The sequence below is a fragment of the Microcaecilia unicolor genome, chromosome 13 (assembly GCF_901765095.1).
Source record: "Microcaecilia unicolor chromosome 13, aMicUni1.1, whole genome shotgun sequence".
Lineage (NCBI taxonomy): Eukaryota > Metazoa > Chordata > Amphibia > Gymnophiona > Siphonopidae > Microcaecilia > Microcaecilia unicolor.
The window spans coordinates 5,540,787-5,565,169 of NC_044043.1; the positions used below are offsets into that span (position 1 = coordinate 5,540,787).

General features: G+C 44.8%; 1 protein-coding gene across 1 annotated transcript in view; it reads right to left on the minus strand.

Moving 5' to 3' along the window:
* The window catches only part of LIG3 (DNA ligase 3), a 158,693-nt gene that overhangs the window by 116,389 nt on the left and 17,921 nt on the right, over positions 1-24,383 (minus strand). The window contains exon 3 of the mRNA XM_030222374.1: positions 20,968-21,111. Within this exon, the coding sequence (XP_030078234.1) occupies positions 20,968-21,111 (144 nt within the window). The remainder of the gene's footprint in view (positions 1-20,967; positions 21,112-24,383) is intronic.

A 24,383-nucleotide genomic window follows, 5' to 3' on the forward strand; every position in this document is an offset into this window, starting at 1 on the left:
AATCGAGTTTCTCTTAGATTTACTATACATAGTAGAAGTTGGAGTTGGAGTTGGACAGTAGAAAAATAGAAGAGTCTGAGTTAGAGTCGGCATCAAAGGTTTGGTGTACCGACTCCATAGCCTTGATTAGGGGAAAGGGAAGGGAAAATGGGACTTGATATACTGCCTGAGGTTTTTGCAAGTACATTCAAAGAGGTTTACATATATTCAGGTACTTATTTTGTACCAGGCGCAATGGAGGGTTAAGTGACTTGCCCAGAGTCACAAGGAGCTGCAGTGGGAATTGAACTCAGTTCCCCAGGATCAAAGTCCACTGCACTAACCACTAGGCTACTCCTCCACTGGAACGCCCATGATATTCCTATGGGCGTCTCAACGTTTAGCACCACTGCACTAACTACTAGGCTACTCCTCCTCTACAACCACCGAAGCTCTCTGGCAAAGTGCAAGTTCCACAGCAAATGCCAGCAGTCGATTTGAGAGACTGATATTACTACTACTTCTTATCATTTCTATAGCACTACTAGACGTATGCAGCAGTGTACATTTGAACATGAAGAGACAGTCCCTGCTCGACAGAGCTTACAATCTAATTAGGACAGACAAACAGGACGCCATACACCCTGGAGTAACTGATTCCTTTTTCAATTTGCACTGTATTAAGCTCCTGAGAAACACATACATGTATATGTTAAAACTTTAATAAAATTAAAGTTAAAGGGGGGGGGGGGGGGGAAGAGATGACCAGATTTAGCACATACCTCTCAGAGTAGTTCAAGGAGAGTTACATTTGGAAACAGCAGGTTATTTTCCTGTCCCTTGAAGGCTTGCAATCTAGATCTGTACCCAAGACAATGGAGGGTTATACGATTTGCTCAAAATCACAACAAGCATGAGTGAGATTTGAACCTGGATTCCATGGTTCTTACACTGCTACTCCAATCAACTGGTCACTCTTCAATTTTGGAGGTTCACTGCTGTCAAGCTAGGTGCTAAGTAACCCACTTGGAGGCAATGTCCTGACTTTGTACACTGGAGTTGAAACTGTTTGCCTGACATCACTGGGAATGCAACGGGAGAGAGAAAGTTTGGAGTTAAGAAGGAAAATTAGTTCTTACCTGTTAATTTTCTTTCCATTAGTCCCAACAGATTGATCCAGAGACTTGTGGGTTATGTCCCTCTCCTAGCAGGTGGAGATAGAGAGAACATCACTGGTACTGTGCAGCAGCCTTAATTTCAGTATTGTTGATAGAGCCTAAAACCAATAAATCTCCAGTGCCCTCCACTTCCGCAGCAGGAGAGCACGCCACTGGGACAAAGCACAAAGCCTGTCATTGTCTCGTCAAAAATTTGTTTGCTTTTTTTTTTTTTTTATCGTAACCAAAGAATCAAAAACAGCAACCTAACAGGAGGAGAACATAGAGGATTCAACAGCGAACAGAGAGGCGGGCCTCTGGACTGATCTGTTGGGACTAACGGAAAGAAAATTAACAGGTAAGAATTCTCCTTCCACAGCATCCCACAGACCAATCCAGAGACTTGTGGGAGCAGTCCTCAAGTGGGAAAGGAAACAGTACCCCAACGGCCAAGACCAAAGCCCTGAACGCCGCATCCTCACGTGCCATCCAGTTGGTAATGCTTCGAGAGCATATGGACCAAAGACCAAGTGGCGTCCAGGCAAATCTCATCAACAGAAACCAACTGGGACTCTGCAAAGAAGGTCGCTTGCGCCCTAGTGGAATGCACCTGCACACGCAGTGGTGACGACTTCCCCAGCACCACGTAGACCAAAGCATCAGAAGGCCCCGCCTGGAAGACAATCGTAGTGGGCTATCAATCTGCAGCCTGACAAGGTCCGCATACCATGGACATCTAGGCCAGTCTGGAGCCACCAGAATCACTGGCCCCCGTTGCCTTCCAATGCACCCCATGACGGGAAAATGTAGAGTAGCTGAGAAAGGGGCCATTCTTGAAGTAGTACATCGATCCCCTCCGATCCGAACTCCCTGACCCTGAAGAACCAGGGCACCTTCGCGCTGGACTTCCAAGGAGCACAGGGACCCCCCCCCCCCCCCAATGCTCTGTAATCTGAGAGAACACCACCACCCCAGATATTTCTCATTCTCCTGGGTCCAGAAATGTCCGAATGAGATAGTCCGCCTGGATATTCAGAGACCCTACTTACGTGCACCGCCAAGAGCAGATAAAGGTGATTCTCCACCCAGAGGCAGAGGAGGGAAGCTTCCTTCATCAGGGGAGTGTTCTTTGTATTCCCCCTCTCCACCTGTTGACATACGCCACAGCCGTAGCATTGTCCGAGAACACGTGTACTGCCTGACCCCAAAGGATGGACAAGAACTCCCAAAGGGCCAGCCGAATTGATCTCAGTTCCAACTGGTTGATCGACCTTGACGCTTCCACCAGATACCAGATCTCCCGAGCTGTCCTTCCAAGACAATGAGCACCCCAGACTGACAGGCTGGCATCTGTGGTAATCACCATCCATGCTGGCGTTGCCAGGGGCATAGCCATCTCCAGATGTGTCAGGCACAGCCACCACTTCAGCTGACCATGGTAACCAGACAAGATAGTCGCCCGAGGGGACCAATAACTGAATAGGGCCAACTGAAGGGGCCACATACCATTCCTCACCCAAGAAACCACATCGAATGAGGCAGCCATGGAGCCCAACACCTGCATGTAATCCCACGCCCTGGGGGCAGACCGGCACAGCAGGCTCTCTACTTGACCCTGAAGCCACAGCCTCCTGGCCAGGGGGGGACACCGCAAGATCTCCACCTGAGTATGATGGCCCCGAAGTGTCCTGTTAATTACTTGAGGTCGAGCAGGGGACGAAGGGACCCGCCCTTCCTGGGCACCACAAAATAAGTAACGGCCAAGACCTTGCTCCAAAGTTGTAAGGAAAGAACCGCCCTCAAGTTAACCAAGGCGGAGAGAGTCTCTTGACACCCACCATCTTTGCCGGAGCCTTGAAAGCGAATTCCATGAGAAAGACCAAGAGTCTGTAAGAACTCCAGCTTGTATCCATCTCGGATCACGTCCAAGACCCATTCATCTGATGTAACCCTTTCCCATTCTCCTAGAAAGAGTGACAGCCGTCCCCTTATGGCCGGTGTAGGATGGACTAGAGACCCATCATTGGGACACTCAAGCAGCTTGAGAGGAGGAGGCACCAGAGCGCCTGTCTCCCCAAAAGGGCTACTGTTTCTCCTGAAAATGTGATCTCTGAAAAGAATCAGAGCGGCTCGGACGGTAACGCTTAGCCTCCTTAAAATGGGAACGGGTCTGAACATTGCGAAATGCTTCGGTTTGTCCTAGGGCAGACACTGGTCCCTGGACTCTCCCAGATCTTTAACAATCTTTTCCAAGTCCGCCCCAAAAAGAAGTTTTCCCCGAAATGGCAACCGAGCCAAATGAAACTTTGAGGCCATATCAGCCACACAATGCCGTAGCCGTTACCACCACCGAGACCTCCTTGACTGAAGCTTGGAGGAGATCATAGAGAAGATCAAAGAGAAGATCACAGAGGGCCCCCCAGAGTCCCTCCTGGTCCATGCACGGAAGAGGGAAACCCCACAGGCCACTTCAGCAAAAAACCCTTGTGCATCAAAAGCACAAGTTCGGGTGAAAACAGGTGTCCTCAACTCCAGAGCCCTCACTGCAACCCTCAGCCAGCGCGCTGTCCTGAGAACCCAGCAGCAAAGCCAAGCCAGACCCTAGCTGATTTCCTGCCGCTGGCACCTCAGGTTCATCACTTGGTGTGAGGGTAAAAATGACACCTGCAGGCGTGTGGGAAAAAGAGAGCACCAAGGAGCCTGCCAAAACCACATCCAACACCTCTGCATGCTACCCCAAATCATGCTGCATGCATTCTGCAAAACACTGAAACTTAAAGCACTTTAGAATGCCTCCATAATGCAAGCTTTTTTTTTCTTTTTAATACAGAATTTTCCCCTTACCTCCTTGAAGGCTGCTGCTACAACAACAGGGATTGAGAGCAGCCAAAGGATAAAAGACTAAAGACATTCCTCACACTCTCCATTACGTCTTCCTGGGAGTGATCCTGGTCCAGGCAGTAATCACTTTCTACATCTTATCAAGCTATTAACTAGTATATCCTCTGCTATTCAACTTTTTTGTGTTTTGAATCTGGAAATCCTCACATGATTCACCCAATTCTCTATCTTCCAAACACTATGCCTTGCTCTTCTCAGCAGAGAACAGAGCACAATTGCCACTGTGCTCTGTTGGCCCTACCTGCTGACAGTAATCTCCTGATCTTGGCTGGTAGGCTATAAGGGTTTTGAGACGTAATTATTTGTTTATTTCCACTCTTGCTGCTGACTGTAGAAGTGAATCGATTTTTCACTCTTTTAAAAAGTACAAAGACCAGGGAACACTCAATGAAATTACATGGAAATATAAATTAACAAAAAAAGTACCTACAATTCACAAGCATACACTTGCTTTAGAAACACAGAGGCATATATAACAAAGAAAAAAACCAGTTATACAAAAGAATTAAACCCCTTCTTAGACCACTAAAGGAGGGGACACATCGGTAAATAATTGATATTGTGTATCTAGATTTTCAGAAGGCGTTTGATAAGGTCCCTCATGAAAGACTACAGAGGAAATGGCAGATGAAGTTCAATGTTGACAAGTGCAAAGTGATGCATGTGGGTAAGAGGAACCCGAATTATAGCTACGTCTTGCAAGGTTCCGCGTTAGGAGTTACGGATCAAGAAAGGGATCTGGGTGTCGTCGTCGATGATACGCTGAAACCTTCTGCTCAGTGTGCTGCTGCGGCTAGGAAAGCGAATAGAATGTTGGGTGTTATTAGGAAGGGTATGGAGTCCAGGTGTGCGGATGTTATAATGCCGTTGTATCGCTCCATGGTGCGACCGCACCTGGAGTATTGTGTTCAGTACTGGTCTCCGTATCTCAAAAAAGATATAGTAGAATTGGAAAAGGTACAGCGAAGGGCGACGAAAATGATAGTGGGGATGGGACGACTTTCCTATGAAGAGAGGCTGAGAAGGCTAGGGCTTTTCAGCTTGGAGAAGAGACGGCTGAGGGGAGATATGATAGAAGTGTATAAAATAATGAGTGGAATGGATCGGGTGGATGTGAAGCGACTGTTCACGCTATCCAAAAATACTAGGACTAGAGGGCATGAGTTGAAGCTACAGTGTGGTAAATTTAAAACGAATCGGAGAAAATTCTTCTTCACCCAACGTGTAATTAGACTCTGGAATTCATTGCCGGAGAACGTGGTACGGGCGGTTAGCTTGACGGAGTTTAAAAAGGGGTTAGATAGATTCCTAAAGGACAAGTCCATAGACCGCTATTAAATGGAAAAATTCCGCATTTTTAGGTATAACTTGTCTGGAATGTTTTTACGTTTGGGGAGCGTGCCAGGTGCCCTTGACCTGGATTGGCCACTGTCGGTGACAGGATGCTGGGCTAGATGGACCTTTGGTCTTTCCCAGTATGGCACTACTTATGTACTTATGTACTTATGAAATTAGAGGGACATGGGATCGGAGGTAGTGTCTTACTGTGGATTAAAACTGGTTGAAAGAGGAAACAGAGAGTAGGACTAAAAGGTCAATATTCACAATGGAGAAGGGTAGTTTAGCAGGGTCCCTCAGGGATCAGTGCTGGGACCTCTGCTTTTTAACATATTCATAAATGACCTAGAGATGGGGGTAACTAGTGAGGTAATGAAATTTGCCGATGACACAAAGTTATTCAAAGTAGTCAAATCACAGGAAGACTGTGAAAAACTACAAGAGGACCTTACGAGACTGGGCATCTAAATGGCAGATGACATTTAATGTGAACAAGTGCAAAGTGATGCATGTGGGAAAGAGGAACCCAAACTATAACTACGTCATGCAAGGTTCAGCGTTGGGAGTCACCAACCGAGAAAGGGATCTAGGTGTCGTCGTTGATGATACGTTGAAAACGTCTGCTCAATGTGCTGCTGTGGCTAGGAAAGCAAATAGAATGTTGGGTATCATTAGGAAAGGGATGGGAAACAAAAATAAGGATATTATTCTGCCGTTGTATCGCTCCATGGTGCGACCGCACCTCGAGTATTGTGTTCAATTCTGGTTGCCACACCTCAAAAAAGACATAGTGGAATTGGAAAAGGTGCAGAGAAGGGCGACAAAGATGATACAGGGGATGGGACGGCTTCCCTATCAGGATAGGCTGAAGAGGCTGGGGCTCTTCAGCTTGGAGAAAAGGCAGCTGAGGGGAGATATGATAGAGGTCTGTAAGATAATGAGTGGAATGGAACGGGTCGACGTGGAGCGTCTCTTTACGCTTTCCAAAAATACAAGGCAAGGGGGCATGCGATGAAGCTGCAGTGTGGTAAATTTAAAATGAATCAGAGGAAATGTTTCTTCACTCAACGCGTAGTTAAACTCTGGAATTTGCTGCTGGAAAAGGTGGTTAAGGCGGTTAACTTAGCGGACTTCAAAAAAGGGTTGGACGGCTTCTTGAAGGAAAAAGCCATAGAATGTTACTGAATGGATGAGGAAATACAGTATTTCTAGGATGGGAGGGCAATGAATGTGTTGCCTAGATGTATAAATCACTGGGCTATACCAGTATTCCTGAAGTGCAAATAAACGGAGACTCACCGAGCATGATAAGAGAAATAAAAATGGGAGCCACCTAACTAAAAGAAATTCCATTATGGACTAGACAGAATTGGATAAGAAGAGAAGTTTGATGGATTAAGATATTAAGTATTGAACAAGAGCAGCTTAATTAGGTGGAAAAATTAAGAACATATCCTACCAATTAGGCACAACGCCCATATGCTGCATAAAGGCAGGCACACATACACAGGTGTTAAAGTCCTGAACTTGACAGTAAAGACAGCTGGTAAGCTGGCCAGCACTGAGCAGGCAGGTAGCTCCACTGCCGCTACCTTCCCATTCAAATGCTGACAGGGGGCAGAGCCAGAACTCGCAGGAAAGTAAAGGTCGTACTGACACTGGCCACTGAATCAGAACACACACACATTTAGGGGTCTTTTTTACTAAGGTGCGCCAGAAAATGGCCTAAGCTGTTGCAGGCGCGTATACTGGATGCGTGCGGGTCCATTTTCCAGCATACCTGCAAAAAAGGATGGACATGCAGCAAAATAAAAATTGGTGCGCATCCATTTTGGCCCTGAGACCTTACCACCACCCATTGACTTTGCAGTAAGGCCTCATGCGTTAACCGGGCGGTAATCGTTAGTGCACGTACACTGCCGATTACCGCCCATTTAGCGCCACGCGGTAGAAAATAAAAAATATTTTCTGTCAGACATGCATAAAAAAATGTAATTAGCGCCTGGGGCTGTAGTTCCAAACTGACGCACGCTGGACGCGCATAGAAGCCTAAGAACCTTAGTAAAAGGGACCCTTACTGTTCTGTTGTATATTTTAGTTATTTTTGTTTTCATAGACCCCTAATGCAAAACACGGTGACCGTGTTGGGTCATTTGTAAGGGTTATGTTTAATAAAGGCTGCTCTCTGGATTGCACATTGCTTGACATGTGTTTTTCTCCACCCCCTTCTGTTTTCTGCTTTGTTTTGTGGAGTTTTGGACTTCCCACCTTTTGTTGGTGCTTTATTTTGAATTTACCATATTAGAAGCTGTTTGGATTTATTAATGAGCACAAAGTTTTTGTTGTTTGATGAATACCTGGACTACATTAAGTAAGGTTTCTATGCGTGGGATAAGCATAAAGGAATCCTGTGCAGAAGGAATGGATCCTCAGGAGCTTAGTCGAGATCGGGAAGCGGGGCTGGTGGTTGGGAGGCGGGGATAGTGCTGGGCAGACTTATACGGTCTGTGCCAGAGCCAGTGGTTGGGAGGCGGGGATAGTGCTGGGCAGACTTATACGGTCTGTGCCAGAGCCGGTGGTTGGGAGGTGGGGATAGTGCTGGGCAGATTTATACGGTCTGTGCCAGAGCCGGTGGTTGGGAGGCGGGGATAGTGCTGGGCAGACTTATACGGTCTGTGCCAGAGCCAGTGGTTGGGAGGTGAGGATAGTGCTGGGCAGACTTATACAGTCTGTGCCAGATCCGGTGGTGGGAAGCGGGGACTGGTGGTTGGGAGGCGGGGATAGTGCTGGACAGACTTGTACGGTCTGTGCCAGAGCCGGTGGTTGGGAGGCAGGGCTGGTGGTGGGGAGGTGAGGATAGTGCTGGGCAGACTTATACGGTCTGTGCCTGTGCCAGAGCCGGTGATTGGGAGGTGGGGCTGGTGGTTGGGAGGCGGGGATAGTGCGGGGCAGACTTATACGGTCTGTGCCCTGAAGAGCACAGGTACAAATCAAAGTAGGGTATACACAAAAAGCAGCAAATATGAGTTATCTTGTTGGGCAGACTGGATGGACCGTGCAGGTCTTTTTCTGCCGTCATCTACTATGTTACTATGTTAGTGGTGTAAAAATATTTATATGCTGCATGTTAAGTGTAGTAGTTGCTGTGCTTAGTGCATCTAACTTACCAAGTACTCAATTTTTTTAAGACAGAATCTTTTTTGTCATGTTTCCCAGCAAACCAGCTTTAGCTGTATGCTATAGAGTACATAAAAGGTACATCAGGATGTTAAATTGTACAAATTCATCACATATCACATCAGCTTCTCTAAAAAAAAAAAAAGAGAGACTTAAGAGGATTCTATTCACGCTACATGTACATGGAAAATTATCTCCTCCTACATCAGAGATTACATTAAAAGGACTAATATTGCAAGCCCGCAGGTTACAGCACAATTCTTGAAATAAAACAAAGCAAAGACAGTTAAAACCAAAAATCAGTGCTGGAGTGGGTGTTGTAAGCTGTTGAGTAGAAAGTAACATCTTACTCCCCTGGGTGTAAATTATGCCAGATGTCCATCAATTTCAGTTCTTTCAGGTAACACTGTAGCTCCCTGGTACCCAACCTGCTCACTAGCCTGTTTTCAGACCTGTCAGATGGCAGCAGAATGCAAGTGAAATTGCCTCCAAGGCATGTGGGACCTTCCACACATTTCAGCTCATTAACCAAGTTTTGGAGATGTGTTAGATGCACATCAGTACAATCACTGCCTTGTTTCATATACCATTTAAGATTACATATTGACCATTTGTATCTATAAATTGGTTAGAAACAGGTAAACAATGCTTAGTTACAAAGATTGCTATACCTCTTACATCTTATAGGATTAAGTTAACCTGAATGATCCATTTTCCCTTGTGTTTCAAATATTCATGTGGGGATAAATCTCTTATAGTGGGATTCATCTGGCCTTCAGTTTCAACTGTGATGGTACTCTTTTCCTCTTAATGTTATTCAGACCATGAGCTCAAAAAAACATTTTTATTTGACTTTTCTCAGTTTAAGAAAGCCTGGAATTTTAAACATAGTCATAACTCACATATTCCCATCACTGCATTAGGTCCAAGTATGTTCCTCCTTCCTCCTCCCCCTCCCTACAACCCCTACCCCTAAGGAAAAAAAAAAGAAGCTTTCCAAATTCTGTAAGACAACACACAAAAACATTAAACAGAAAAAAAAACCCCAATCGGAGCCTGGCTAATATGGATGCTATAAAATATACACTGCTTGCTGGAGGGTAGAGATGGAATAGATCATCTCCCTCCCTGTCAAATTTAAGACGTCAAGACCACACTAAGAAAGAAGTAAGAGCTGCACCATGGGATTCATAAGGGGAAACATCTTACCTACTAATTTTCTTTGTTTTAGTCTCACCAGACCAGTCAAGAACTTGTGGGTAGTGTGTATCGACCAGTGGATGAAGACAAAGAAGTCAGTCCTGTGTGCTTTGCCCTGCAAGTGCACTGTGCAGCCTGACATCACCAGTGTTTCAACTGACAAAGCAATGGACATGACTTCTCGTACCTACAGACATATTTTCAAAGCACTTAAACTTACAAAGTTATACAGTAACCTATGGAACTTTGTAAGTCTAAGTGCTTTGAAAATGAGCCTCCTAGTGAATTAATAACACATATGTTAATCCTAAGAAAAAAAAACCCACAAAGGGGAAAAAGGGAGTATAAGAGAACATGAAGAAAGGGACTTGGACTCTTCCAAGTTATTTCCTAATAACTTTTCTCTCTTGTAGGCTTAGAGGACAAATTCTGCAGTTTAGCAGTTCATTTGAGCTGTTCAATCTAGAATCTGTAAGATGCAGGTGGTTTTGAAGCTTATTTACCCTGTTCAGTTCAGCACCTGACATACAAGCAAGGGAATCTGGACTGGATTGGAGAGACTAAAGGAAAGTAGGTAAAATAATTTCTCCTTCCTTAGAATCTTCACCAGACCAGTCCAGAACTTGTAGGATATAACAACACAGCCCTCAAAGTGGGTGGCTGCATAGCAGAACTCTAGAACTTTTGAACTATAGAGAATTTGTGAAGATAATACTTAGGAAGACATCGCAACAGCAAGCATAAATGAAAGTCAAATGACTTCCCTTGAAGATGGGAAAAGTACCAAGCCTTGCCAGAAGGCTGAAAAACTCCCTTGTAACAGATGTTATGAAGAAAAAATAACATACAATGGGAACACTATCCACACTCTTATCACCTCTCGCTTGGACTACTGCAACTTGCTTCTCACAGGTCTCCCACTAAGCCATCTCTCTCCCCTTCAATCTGTTCAAAATTCTGCTGCACAACTTATATTCCGCCAGTGTCACAATGCTCATATTAGCCCTCTCCTGAAGTCACTTCACTGGCCCCCATCCATCTCCACATATAATTCAAACTCTTCTTATTGACTTACAGGTGCATTCACTTCGCAGCTCCTCAGTACCTCTCCACTCTTATCTCTACCTAAATTCCTCCCCGGGAACTCCGTTCATCGCGTAAATCTCTCTCATCTGTACCCTTTCTCCTCCACTGCCAACTCCAGAATCTGTTTCTTTTTATATTGCTGCACTATATGCCTGGAATAGACTTCCTAAAACAGGACGTCAAGCCCCAGCTCTGACCATCTTCAAATCTAGGCTAAAAGCCCACCTTTTTGAGGCTGCTTTTAACTCCTATTCAGTTGTTCAGTACCCATGTCTGTTTTATCTCTCCCACCTTAAGTAACTCCCTTATTTGTCCTGTTTGTCTTTTTTTTTTTTTGCATGTATTAAAATAAACAGTACAAACAGCAATGTGAAAACTGCAGCAAATGCCAACATGTTCACAATACAAAACAATAACACATTCTCAGGAGAGTAGAGACTCATCCATCTGCTTAGCAAAAGTCAGCTTAACAAAGGAAAAGCTGTAGCCTAATCAGTCAATGAGGTGTTTCTCCACACAACATAAACATCCCAGATTTTGTGGAAGCTCAATAATCAACAAGTGTGCAATGAAGTTAGTTTAGTAATCTGGCATATATTGCCTAATTTTGAAGGACTCTGGGGGAGTGATGGCATCTCCAGCTCTGTTGACAGACCAAGCAATAACCAATTTACTTGCAACGAAGACTGGTAGCTAATTTATGAAAGTCTTTTTTGATTCCCCATGATTTGAAATGTAATAAGCAATACACTGCTTTATGAAGATAGTTAACTTGAAGTATCTTCCGCAGTAGCTGTAAAATAAAATGTCCATCCAAAACTGGTGAACTGTGGGACAGATCCACCAAGTATGGTACATATCGTCTACTGCTCCACAGTTCCGCCAGCACTGACCCGTCCCAGATCCAAACATTTGTAACAAATGTTGGAGTTATAGTACAAGTGATAAAATATCTTGTATCCATTTTCAACATGGCTAGCTGAGACCGAGACCCTAAGGAGATGCTTAAAACACTTCTCCCACTGAATAACTTCAAAGTTGGATCCCAACACAGCTTCCCATTTGTGAATACAGTAGAGAACAGGGGTATCCGACGAGAGCAGAGCTATACAGAATTGTGATATGCAACCCCGCCCACCACCCCCTCTCATTGCTCATTCAAGACCGGTTTCTGCTAACTGTAGTTCCCCCAACGCCCTCCTATAAAGGTAGTCTCATGGATCTTCCTCCACCCCCATCCCCTTATCTGTTGGTGTTCCCCAGGGATCGGTCCTTGGACCCCTTCTCTTCTCAATCTACACCTCTTCCCTGGGCTCCCTGATCTCATCTCATGGTTTCCAGTATCATCTCTATGCTGATGACACCCAACTGTATCTCTCCACACCAGACATCACCGCGGAGACCCAGGCAAAGGTATCGGCCTGCTTATCCGACATTGCTGCCTGGATGTCCAACCGCCACCTGAAACTGAACATGTCCAAGACCGAGCTTATCGTCTTTCCACCAAAACCCACTTCTCCTCTTCCTCCACTTTCTATCTCAGTTGATAACACCCTCATCCTCCCCGTCTCATCTGCCCGCAACCTCGGAGTCATCTTTGACTCCTCTCTTTCCTTCTCTGCGCATATCCAGCAGATAGCCAAGACCTGTCGCTTCTTCCTCTTTAACATCAGCAAAATTCGCCCTTTCCTCTCTGAACACACCACCCGAACTCTCGTCCACGCTCTCATTACCTCTCGCCTGGACTACTGCAACTTACTCCTCACCGGCCTCCCACTTAGCCATCTATCCCCCCTTCAGTCTGTTCAGAACTCTGCTGCACGTCTCATATTCCGCCAGAACCGATATACTCATATCACCCCTCTCCTCAGGTCACTTCACTGGCTTCCGATCAGATACCGCATTCAATTCAAGCTTCTCCTTCTTACCTACAAATGCACTCAGTCTGCTGCCCCTCACTACCTCTCTACCCTCATCTCCCCTTACGTTCCCGCCCGTAACCTCCGTTCACAGGATAAATCCCTCCTCTCAGTACCCTTCTCCACCACCGCCAACTCCAGGCTCCGCTCATTCTGCCTCGCCTCACCCTATGCTTGGAACAACCTTCCTGAACCCTTACGCCAAGCCCCCTCCCTGCCCATCTTCAAGTCTTTGCTTAAAGCCCACCTCTTCAATGCTGCGTTCGGCACCTAACCCTTACCGTTCAGTGAATCCAGACTGCCCCAATTTGACTGCCCCGATCGGACCGACCGTTCACTTGTCTATTAGATTGTAAGCTCTTTGAGCAGGGACTGTCTCTCTTTGTTAAATTGTACAGCGCTGCGTAACCCTAGTAGCGCTCTAGAAATGTTAAGTAGTAGTAGTAGTAGTAGTTGCTGATAATGAAATTCATAATGAGGGGAAGGGAAATGGGACTTGATATACCGCCTTTCTTAGGTTTTTGCAACTACATTCAAAGCGGTTAACATTTATTCAGGTACTAATTTTGTACCAGGGGCAATGGAGGGTTAAGTGACTTGCCCAGAGTCACAAGGAGCTGCAGTGGGAATTGAACTCAGTTCCCCAGGATCAAAGTCCACTGCACTAACCACTAGGCTACTCCTCCAGGAGATAACCCATATTCATCTTATTTAATTACATTTATAGCCTGCTCAGCCAGCCATCTGAGCAGGGTACAAAGAACACACATTAACAGTACATCTGTAAATGACAAAAATTCTCCATCCTCCCACACTTGGCCCAAAGTATAAAGGTCCCGTTGTTTCCAGTTGCGGTAGCAAAAATCCAACTTCTCCAGGGAAAACATGAAGCAGATTGCCATTTGCAAGAAATATTCCTTTCCTGGGAAGAACTGTTGCCTTACCCTGTTCCAAATCAATAATGGACAATGAAGTAACGGTGCTGAACGGAGCACAGCTAAAAGTTGGGTCTTAGGCAGCCAAGCTAAAGCCCACAGAGGTATAGGATCTATCCATGCTTGCGCCAGGGCTACCCATAGTTTTCGCATCTCATGGCCCCATTCAGCCAGGATACGCACATTAGCTGCTTGACAGTAAAGAAGAAAGTTTGGGACCCTATTCCTCCCTTCATCTTGACCTGATATAGCATAGCCCGTCTAACCCTCTGTAAGCTCTGTCAAGCAGGAACTGTCTCTTCATGTCCAGTGTACAGCACTGTGTACGTCTAGTAGTGCTATAGAAATTACAAGTAGTAGTAAGGTGCCGCTTCCAAATGAAGGAAAGGCCTTCTGCTGCACTTTAACAAAAAGGTTTTTCGGCAAGGGGAGTGTAGAGCCATAAATAAATACAGCAATTTAAGTAAGAGCATCATTTTCAAAGCTGAGATCCTACCCCATCCATGACAGCCCCAATCCTTCCCATCTCTCTAGATCTGCAAACAGTTCTTTCACGTTCGAGGGATAATTAACTGCATAAAGATCAGTTAATTTTTGGTAATATTGAAACCCAAGTAACGAATAAAGCATGGAGCCCATCAAAAAGGAAATTTGGCTTGTAATGCAAGATCCTGGTCTGCAGCCAAGGTGATATTTAAAGTCTCTGATTTGGTCATGTTTACTTTGAAGCGAGAGATGACGTCATAGTGCCGCAGCTCCTGTATGGTACCAACCAGTGAGCCATGAGGATCTGCGAGGGTCAATAAAATATCGTCTGCAAAAAGCATAATTTTGGAGGTAATGCCCCTCCACAGAAAGCTCATAATATCTGGTCGAGTTTGAATGGCACAATAACAAATGCAAAAAGCAGGGGAAACAGAGCACAGACCTGTTGTGTCCCATGTTATAAAACAGAAGTCTGAACAGGCGCCAATGACTCTCAGGAGCACTTGGAGATTTGTATAAATTAGGCGTAGCCAATGAAGGAAGCAACCCACAAAACCAATTTGCTCCAAAACAGAAACATAAATGATCATTGAACGCGGTCAAACGCTTTCGCCAAGTAAAGTGACAGGAGAAGCATTAGAATTGCCTTGCTTCAAGCACAATGAATAATATGCTGGGTTCGGTGGATGTTATCAAAGGTTTGTCTACCTCTAATGAACCCAGCCTGGTCTGCATGAATCAATTTAGGTAGCACTCGCTGGAGGCGTGCCACTAAAAGTTTTGTAAATAATTTATAGTCCGTGTTAAGCAGGGACACAGGCCGGTAACAGCTACAAAAATGGGGCTCCCTCCCCGGTTTAGGCAAAAGCATGATGGCGCCACGTAGTAGGAAGCTCTGTGCTCTCGTCCAGGGCATTAAAAATTTTTACATGTAGTGGAGCTAGGAGTGTCCTAAAACTTTCGTAGAATTTATTTGTTAACCATCTGGCCCGAGCGATTTGCCATTCAGCAAGTTACAAATAGCCCAATTAACTTCATCTAAGTCAGTGGTTCCCAAATTTGATCCTGGAGGAATCCCTACCAGTCAGGTTTTCGGGATATCCACAATGAATATTCATGAGAGATTTGAATTCAGTGGAGACAGTACCTGCAAATCTCTCTCATGAATGTGGGCATCCTGAAAACCTGACTGGCTGGGGTGCCTCCAGGACGTAGTTTGGGAATCACTGATCCAATTCTATAAGTTTAGACAGTGTTTCTCCAGCTGCCACCAACAGCTAGATATGCCCGAATCTCATCAGTAGCAGGAAAGGTATCGGAGGTATAAAGAGTTCGATAGAACTCTACAAAACGTTTTTGTATATCAGCTGTAGAAGTGGCCAAGACCATCTATAATACAAGAGATAGCATTACAGGTGGTTTGTTTTTTCAACTGCAACTCCTACTACTAATCATTTCTATAGTGCTACTAGATGTACGCAGCGCTGTACACATTAAATGCAGGTACTTTCTCTGCCCCTTGAGGGCTCACAATCTAAGTTTTTTGTACCTGGTGCAATGGAGGGTTAAATGACTTGCCTAAGGTCACAAGGAGCCACAGTGGGAATCGAACCCAGTTTGACAGGATCAAAGCCCGCTGCACTAACCATTAGGCCACTGCTGAAGCTGTAAGCGTGTCTGATGTAACTGAGTGCCTAGTGAAACCTGACTCCCCTCCCTCTACAGCCTGATATTGTAATTGGGCCTGTTATCACCTTAGGGTACATTCCACTTGCCTCTGACTTTTAAACATATGTGCTTGCAAAGCAATTAACTGCCCTCTAATTACTACCTTAAGGTCCTCCCATAATATTATGGGCAACACCTCAACTGTGTCATTAAACTGAATATACTCTTATGCCACACTCCAATTGAGTGAGATTTTCAAGGGGTACGAGTCCTCTGCAGATGTCTCTTTGGGCCCAAGTGCAGGATCATGGGGGCATGATCAGACCAGGTTCAGGAGGCAATAAAATGGGAATATACCCACTGTAATACAGAGGGTTCTCCCAACTAGTAATCGATGCAAGAGTAGCAATAGTGTGTCTGTGAGTAATATGTATAATCCTTCACTAATGGATTTACATGCCTCCAAAGATCCAGTAGGTTCCACCAAGACATAAATCGAGCTTCTCTGTCTAGGAGTAAGGACTTCCAGATCAGGACAAATCTTCATTGGTAAGTTATTTGCTGGGAAATTGCTTTTAAACTTGGGAAAGGTGGATTTAAATAGGTATCTCAGTGTCTATTTTTAAGTTACTCTATTTATTTAGCAAAGGCAGTTTAAGAAATTTAGGGTTTTGTTTGTTTAGCATTTAAAGTCTCTATTATAGTTTCATTGGCTAGCAGTTAAGGGACTATTCTAGAGTTTACGACAGCATTAGTATAGAGCAGAACTGAAAGTCACAGGAAACCCCAGTATAGAGTTTTAACTTAAGTTTTGCAGCACAGCTTAGTTTCCATAGTATTAAACACTTTTCTCTATAGTTTCAAACTTTTAAAACTTGAACTTTCTGCTACAGCCTCTAGAAGGAACAGCAGGGTCTAGTTTAGTCTTCAATCCCACCCCCCAGCACAATTCCTCATTTAAAGTCGATTGTCCTAATTAGGATAACATTTTTTTTTAAGGAGTCCTCTTAGAGTTTTAAATAAATTTCATTACTTTCCAAGAAGAAAACACTAAATAAATCACGCAATATACTACACTAGTAAAAAAGGCCCGTTTCCGAAACCAATGAAACGGGTGCTAGCATGTGGCTTTTTTTTTCTGTGTGTGTGTATGTGTCACAGAGTTATTTTGTGTGTGTGTGTAGGTTGTTGGATGTGTGTCTTTTTTTGTTTTGTTTTTTGCTTCAGGTTGGGGGATGTGCTGTGCTGTCCTTGGTCACTGTTTGCTGCTGGCTGGGTCGCGGGTAATCCTTCCAGCTGGGCCGCAGCTTGTCCTGTTCGCCCACGTCCCAGATGATGACGGGCACGTTGTTTTCCGGCTCCTCTGACTCCATGTCAAGCAATCCCAAATACAGTCTGTGCTATAGGCCCTCTGGCACTCTTCAGTACTGGCATTATGCATTTAAAAATTCTCTCCCCCCCCCCCCCCGGTCTATTTTTGCACATACCCACAGCAGGAATATTCTTCTCTCGTTCTAGCGGTGGTTCTATGCTCTCCGTGCTGCACAGATAATGAGCTATTCTGCTGGGGAATGCTCCTCCCTTATTGTCACGTAGTTTCCTCTGATTGGTCCGTCTTACGTTGCCTAGTGTTGCCTGGGAACGGTGTTGTGATGGTCCTATGTGTTTCAGAATGTTGAGGGTGTTTTTTCTGATTGGTCCGTCATGTGAGGGCGGGGCAGAGAGACATGGTCAGTGTTGTGGCTTCACCACCATGAATCCATGAATCCTTCAGGAAGTGACTGCGTGACTTCAGAACGTTGTCTTCAGAACGTTGAGGGTAAGTTATATTATAGTAGATAAGCTATATTAGACTAACATCCTTAGTACCTTGATACGATTAGCCACCGGTTTTCAAAGGCCTCATTAGCCTGTTGGCAGGACTGTGGTGACAAGGGTACTCCTAGTCACATTTGGTGGACATGCCCTAAACCAAGAGCCTTTTGGAAAAGCATACAGTTTAAAATTTGCTGGCTCATGGGGCTGTTGCTACCCTAGAATCCAATAATTTTCCTCTTTAAGAGAGATATACCAGGTTTGAATCAAGCCCAGATCAAACTGATTCGCCATTGACTAAGTGCAGCAAAGTTGACGTTGGCTGTTAACTAGAAAGAGGTGGGAGTTCCCTCTCAACAGAAATGGTGAGCCAAGTTAAGTTGTGTTTACCGAATGGAAAAGCCATAAGGGGCCATTCTGTAGGAAAAAATTTGGGAAATGTTACAACAAACAGATTTTGTTTAAGCAGTATCTGGATTATGAGGTGTGGGGAAGTGATTATGAGGAGGTGAATTTACAGGAGGGAGGCTTTTCTGTATATGTTAAAAGGACAGGGGAAGTTTGGCCTTATGTTGACAACAGACCGACTGTTGGGCTTCCAGGGAGTGACTATAGGGCTGGGTTCCTTTCCAGGGTCATTCCAGGTTTCCCCCTCCCTTAGGATTCTGTGCCTGGGCTGGTGAGAAGAGGAGTCGGATCTACTACTATTCTACTTATCCTGTTGGAGCGGGAGCCCCTGAGTCATTACAATGTTAACCATATTTGTATAATATAGTTCCGGTAAACTATTATTTGTCATTTCTCCCAACTAGATTAAGTGCCATGCAACAAAAACATGTGTATCTGTACAGTGCTGTGTGTCTAGAAGTGCTTCAGAAAAAGCAAGTCATAGCCTCCCATTCCCTGCCTCTCTGCTTGCACAGGTACCCCAATACCCGAATTTCTTCACTGTTTGAATCCAGGCCTGATAACATTTCCCCAAGTCTTGCACAAAAACCCAGTGTTGAATTTCTCTTCCTATTACATCACTGCCCAATTGCAGCACCCCCTCTACCCCATTTCTTCTCTGTCTCCTCTTTGCATCAGCACCTTCTCCAGGTGTTCTGCTCATGCACCTGTGCCAGCAGAAAACTAAGAGACTTACAGAGTTAACTAGGTTATTGGCAATCTCCAATGTATAGGTTATACATAGACCAGTAGCATTCATCCCACTAATTACCAAAATAACAGAAGGTATAGTCACCAAACAACTCACAGACTATCTAAACAAGTTCTCAATATTACACGATTCTCAGTCAGGATTTCGCTTTAATCACAGCACTGAAACCGTATTAGTCACGCTTATGACCAAACTCAAACAACTAACAGCAAACGGCAACAACATTCTATTGTTACAATTTGACATGTCAAATGCATTTGATATGGTCGACCATGGAATTCTATTACATATCCTCGAATACTTCGGAATTGGAGGCAACGTTCTTAACTGGTTTAAAGGGTTCCTCACTACACGCTCATACCAAGTGACATCAAAGTCGACTACATCAGCCACATGGATACCTGAATGAGGAGTTCCACAGGGATCTCCCCTCTCACCGACCATATTCAACCTAATGATGACACCCTTGGCCAAACTACTATCGAATCAGAACCTAAACTCACACATATACGCTGATGATGTAACGATCTTCATCCCATTCAAACAAGATCTAAGGGAAATCTCCAATGAAATCAAACAAAGCCTACATACTATGAATTCCTGGGCAGATGCTTTCCAGTTGAAACTCAATGCAGAGAAAACCCAATGTTTGGTACTAACCTCGCAATACAACAAGAATAACTTTACCACCATCAACACACCTAAACTAAATTTACCAGTCTCGGATTCCCTAAAAATCCTTGGTGTCACAATTGAGCGACACCTAACACTTGAGAACCACGCAAATAACACTACTAAAAAGATGTTTCATGCAACGTGGAAACTAAAAAGAGTCAGACCATTTTTTCCAAGAACTGTCTTTCGCAATCTGGTACAATTATTGGTACTTAGTCATCTGGATTACTGCAACTCACTTTACGTTGGCTGTAAAGAACAAATACTTTAAAAACTCCAGACAGCTCAGAATACAGCAGCCAGACTAATATTCGGCACACCAAAATACGAAAGCGCGAAACCCTTGCGGGAAAAATTACACTGGCTCCCACTAAAGGAACGTATCACGTTCAAACTTTGCACCCTGGTCCACAAGATCATCCATGGTGACGCCCCAGCCTATATGTCAGACCTGATAGACCTACCACCCAGGAACGCAAAAAGATCCTCTCGCACATTCCTTAATTTACATCCTCCCAAATGCAAGGGTCTGAAATACAAATCAATGCATGCATCTACCTTTTCCTATACGAGCACGCAACTCTGGAACGCGCTGCCACGTAACCTGAAAACGGTCTATGAATTGACCAATTTCCGCAAACTATTGAAAACCTATCTTTTCGACAAGATATATCAGCATGTGTAACTGTATAATTCAACATGTGTAACTGTATAGTCTTAAAACTTCTAGACTGTCTTATAATGTGTTATAATGTCTTTCTGCTCTAACGCCCTCATCTATCTTACTACCATGTAACACAAAACCCTCTGTAAACCAAATGTATATTCAATGCTACTTCCAGTATCCATGACGAAATATAAGCCACATTGAGCCTGCAAAGAGGTGGGATAATGTGGGATACAAATGCCATAAAATAAATAAATAAATGAATACCAGGTGCGTAGCTACGTGGGACCACGGGGCATGGGCCCCCAAAGATTGCGCCCTGGCCCCCTTTACATTTGACTCCCCTCCACGCCCGCCCCATCAGGTACCTTGTTTGCTGGCGGGGGTCCCCAATCCCCGCCAGCTGAAGAGTCTTCTTCAGCGCCGGTCGACTCAGGCGCCTTCGTTGTGTGATCATCTGTTTCTGACACCTTATGTCCTGCACCCTGCATATAGCCCTGTGCAGGACGTAAGGCGTCAGAAACAGATCACACAACAAAGGCGCTGGAGTCGACCGGCACTGAAGACTCCTTGGCTGGCGGGGATTGGGGACCCCAGCCAGCAAACAAGGTACCTGATGCGGCAGCAGGGCAGGGGCGGGCGGTGGTCGGTAGCGGGGGGAGGCGGCTAAACAGCACCCCCTCCCCCCCCCCCCCCCCCCCGCCGAGGTCTGGCTACTCCCCTGGGTTATACTATGTAGCAGCACACATTCAATGCATGATAGAGGCAACTGAGAGAATATCAATTCTTCGAAGAACTGTCTCACCTGTGAAACTGGAACCCTTTTTGGGAGAGGGACTGGCTGTAGCTGTTGATATTTTGGAGGGAGAGGTCAGCTGCCCACTAGGAGAGAGCTTGGTCTGCACAGTAGCTTTTTTCTTTGGTGTGCCTCCCACCTTGGCACTCAGCTCTGCAAAAAAATATAAATTTGACAATTATTGCCAAAGTCTTTACTGCATGCTGTGGCCCTGAAGACGCAAGTTCAGTTTTCATGTCTATCAGAAGAAGGTTGTGCTAAGGCGTATCACAGAGATGAGTGCACTTAGACCTAAAGAAGAGTACTGAAACAATTGAGAATGGGTTTGAGGGTGTTATCTTGAAAAGCATATGTCCCAGCACTCAAGAATTACCCAAATGTGGTTCAGACATACAATCTGTAGAAACGAGGAAGAGGATGGTGATTAAAGATTAACAAAAAAGGAGCATAAGAAGTACTCATTTTTCCGACCCGTTAAAAAAATTTGCTTTCTTTCTAGCTTTACCCTCAATTGTTCACCATTAAAAGATCCCGTGTGCTTGCTCTACTAAAGTTTAATAGTGATTTCACCACGAATCGTAATGAAAGTGCCTCCCTCATAGCCATCCCCATTGACTGAATGCTACCCAAAGTCTCTATTGGTAGTGATACTGGAAGCAGACAAAGGAGGCTCAATGAAGATTTGCAGATGGAGGTTTTAAACCCTGAAAAAACATCCAGGCATGTTAAGCCATCCTTTTAGCAGTTGTACATTATTGTAAAAGTCTGCTGAATCCTGAAAAAGCCTGGGAATTGTCAATACTAACCTCCCAAGTTCTCAGCAACTCTCAATGGGCCTCCCCTAAACAACTGTTTAACAGCTGTTGGCTCCCTACTACTACTACTATTTAGCATTTCTATAGCGCTACAAGGCGTACGCAGCGCTGCACAAACATAGAAGAAAGACAGTCCCTGCTCAAAGAGCTTACAATCTAATAGACAAAAAATAAAGTAAGCAAATCAAATCAATTAATGTGAACGGGAAGGAAGAGAGGAGGGTAGGTGGAGGCGAGTGGTTACGAGTCAAAAGCAATGTTAAAGAGGTGGGCTTTCAGTCTAGATTTAAAGGTGGCCAAAAATGGGGCAAGACGTAGGGGCTCAGGAAGTTTATTCCAGGCGTAGGGTGCAGCGAGACAGAAGGCGCAAAGTCTGGAGTTGGCAGTAGTGGAGAAGGGAACAGATAAGAAGGATTTATCCATGGAGCTGAGTGCACGGGAAGGGGTGTAGGGAAGGACGTGTGTGGAGAGATACTGGGGAGCAGCAGAGTGAGTACATTTATAGGTTAGTAGAAGAAGTTTGAACAGGATGCGAAAACGGATAGGGAGCCAGTGAAGGGTCTTGAGGAGAGGGGTAGTATGAGTAAAGCGACCCTGGCGGAAGATGAGACGGGCAGCAGAGTTTTGAACCGACTGGAGAGGGGAGAGGTGACTAAGTGGGAGGCCAGCAAGAAGCAGATTGCAGTAGTCTAAACGAGAGGTGACAAGGGTGTGGATGAGGGTTTTGGTAGAGTGCTCGGAAAGAAAGGGGCGGATTTTACGGATGTTGTAAAGAAAGAAACGACAGGTCTTGGCGATCTGCTGGATATGAGCAGAGAAGGAGAGAGAAGAGTCAAAGATGACCCCAAGGTTTCGAGCTGAGGAGACAGGGAGAATGAGAGAGCCATCAACAGAAATAGAAAACGGGGGGAGCGGGGAGGTGGGTTTGGGGGGGGAAATGAGAAGCTCGGTTTTGGCAACTTATGGCAACAGATTAGTTGGCAGTTTTTGTTTTTTTAAACTTTATTTTAGTGTATAGACAACCTAGATATACAACCTTTGACATCACTTTATACATCCTAGAGATATCTCCTTTCCCTTCCCTCCTCCCCTCTCCCCCCCCCCCCCCCCCCCCCAGTCTCTTCATAGTTCTATGGATCTCTGTGGTGTATCTGCTTTTATACTTAATACTTCGGGCCCACAAAAAGGCCCGACTTTGCCAAGTGATTTCACCTCCTTGGTATTATCAATTGCGGAGCATCTAAGTCAATTCCCGCTTGGGATCTCCAAAGCTTATATTTGTCCCATATTTTGGTAAACTGGAGCACCTGATTGTTCTTCATCCCTGTAAGCTTTGCCATTTGATACATATAGTCCATTTTATGTAAAACTTTGACAATTGGTGGAGCCAACGATTGCTTCCAGGCGGCTGCCAGTGCAATCTAGTTGGCAGTTTTAAGTTTAATTGTAGCATATGATATGATCAATTTCAGGGTTATTCATTTTGCTGAAAACAGATACAGACATATAAGAAATGTTTGCAACAGAAACAGATCAGAAAGTTCCTCAGGGGGTCGGTGCTGGGGCCTATTCTGTTTAATATATTTGTGGGAGATATTGCTGAAGGGTTGGAAGGAAAGGTGTGCATTTTTTGCGGAAGACACGAAAATAGCCGATAGAGTGGATACACTGGAGGGAGTAGAAATGATGAGAAGGGATCTCCGAACGTTAGAAAAATGGCCTGGCAGTTAAAATTTAATCAAAAAATTAAACAAGACCTCGCTTGTATATTTATTATTTTATTACTATATATTTGTATTATTTGGTGATATAATCGGCCTTGCAGATGCGTATTGGTCTCCTTAAATAGTAAGTAGTTAAAATTTAATGCCAAGAAGTGTAGAGTGATGCACTTGGGGTGCAGAAACCCAAAAGAGTGATACCAGATAGGAGGGGAGAGATTAGTAACTCGACTCAGGAGAGAGACCGTGGGGTGTTGGTGTCTGAGGATCTGAAGTTGAAGAAACAATGCGACAAGGCGGCAGCCGTGGCCAGAAGGATGCTAGGCTGCGTAGAGAGGAGCATAACCAGCAAAAGAAAGGTGTTGATGCCCCTCTACAAGTCGTTGGTGAGGCCCCACTTGGAGTATTGTGTTCAGTTTTGGAGGCCTTATCTTGCTAAAGACTGGAAACAGCAAAGAACAGCTACAAAAATGGTATAGGATTAGTGTTGCAAACCATACGAGGAGAGACTTGCTGACCTGAACATGTATACCTTGGAGGAAAGGAGAAACAGGGGCGACATGATACAGACGTTCAAATATTTGAAAGGTATTAATCCGCAAATGAACCTTTTCCGGAGACGGGAAGGTGGTAGAAGTAGATGACATGAATTGAGGCTGAAGGGGGGCAGACTCAGGACTAATGTCAGGAAGTATTTTTTTCACGGAGAGGGTGGTGGATATGTGGAATGCCCTCCCGCGGGAGGTGGTGGAGACAAAAATGGTAGTGGAATTCAAACATGCTACTACTACTACTATTACTACTATTTAGCATTTCTATAGCGCTACAAGGCGTACGCAGCGCTGCACAAACATAGAAGAAAGACAGTCCCTGCTCAAAGAGCTTACAA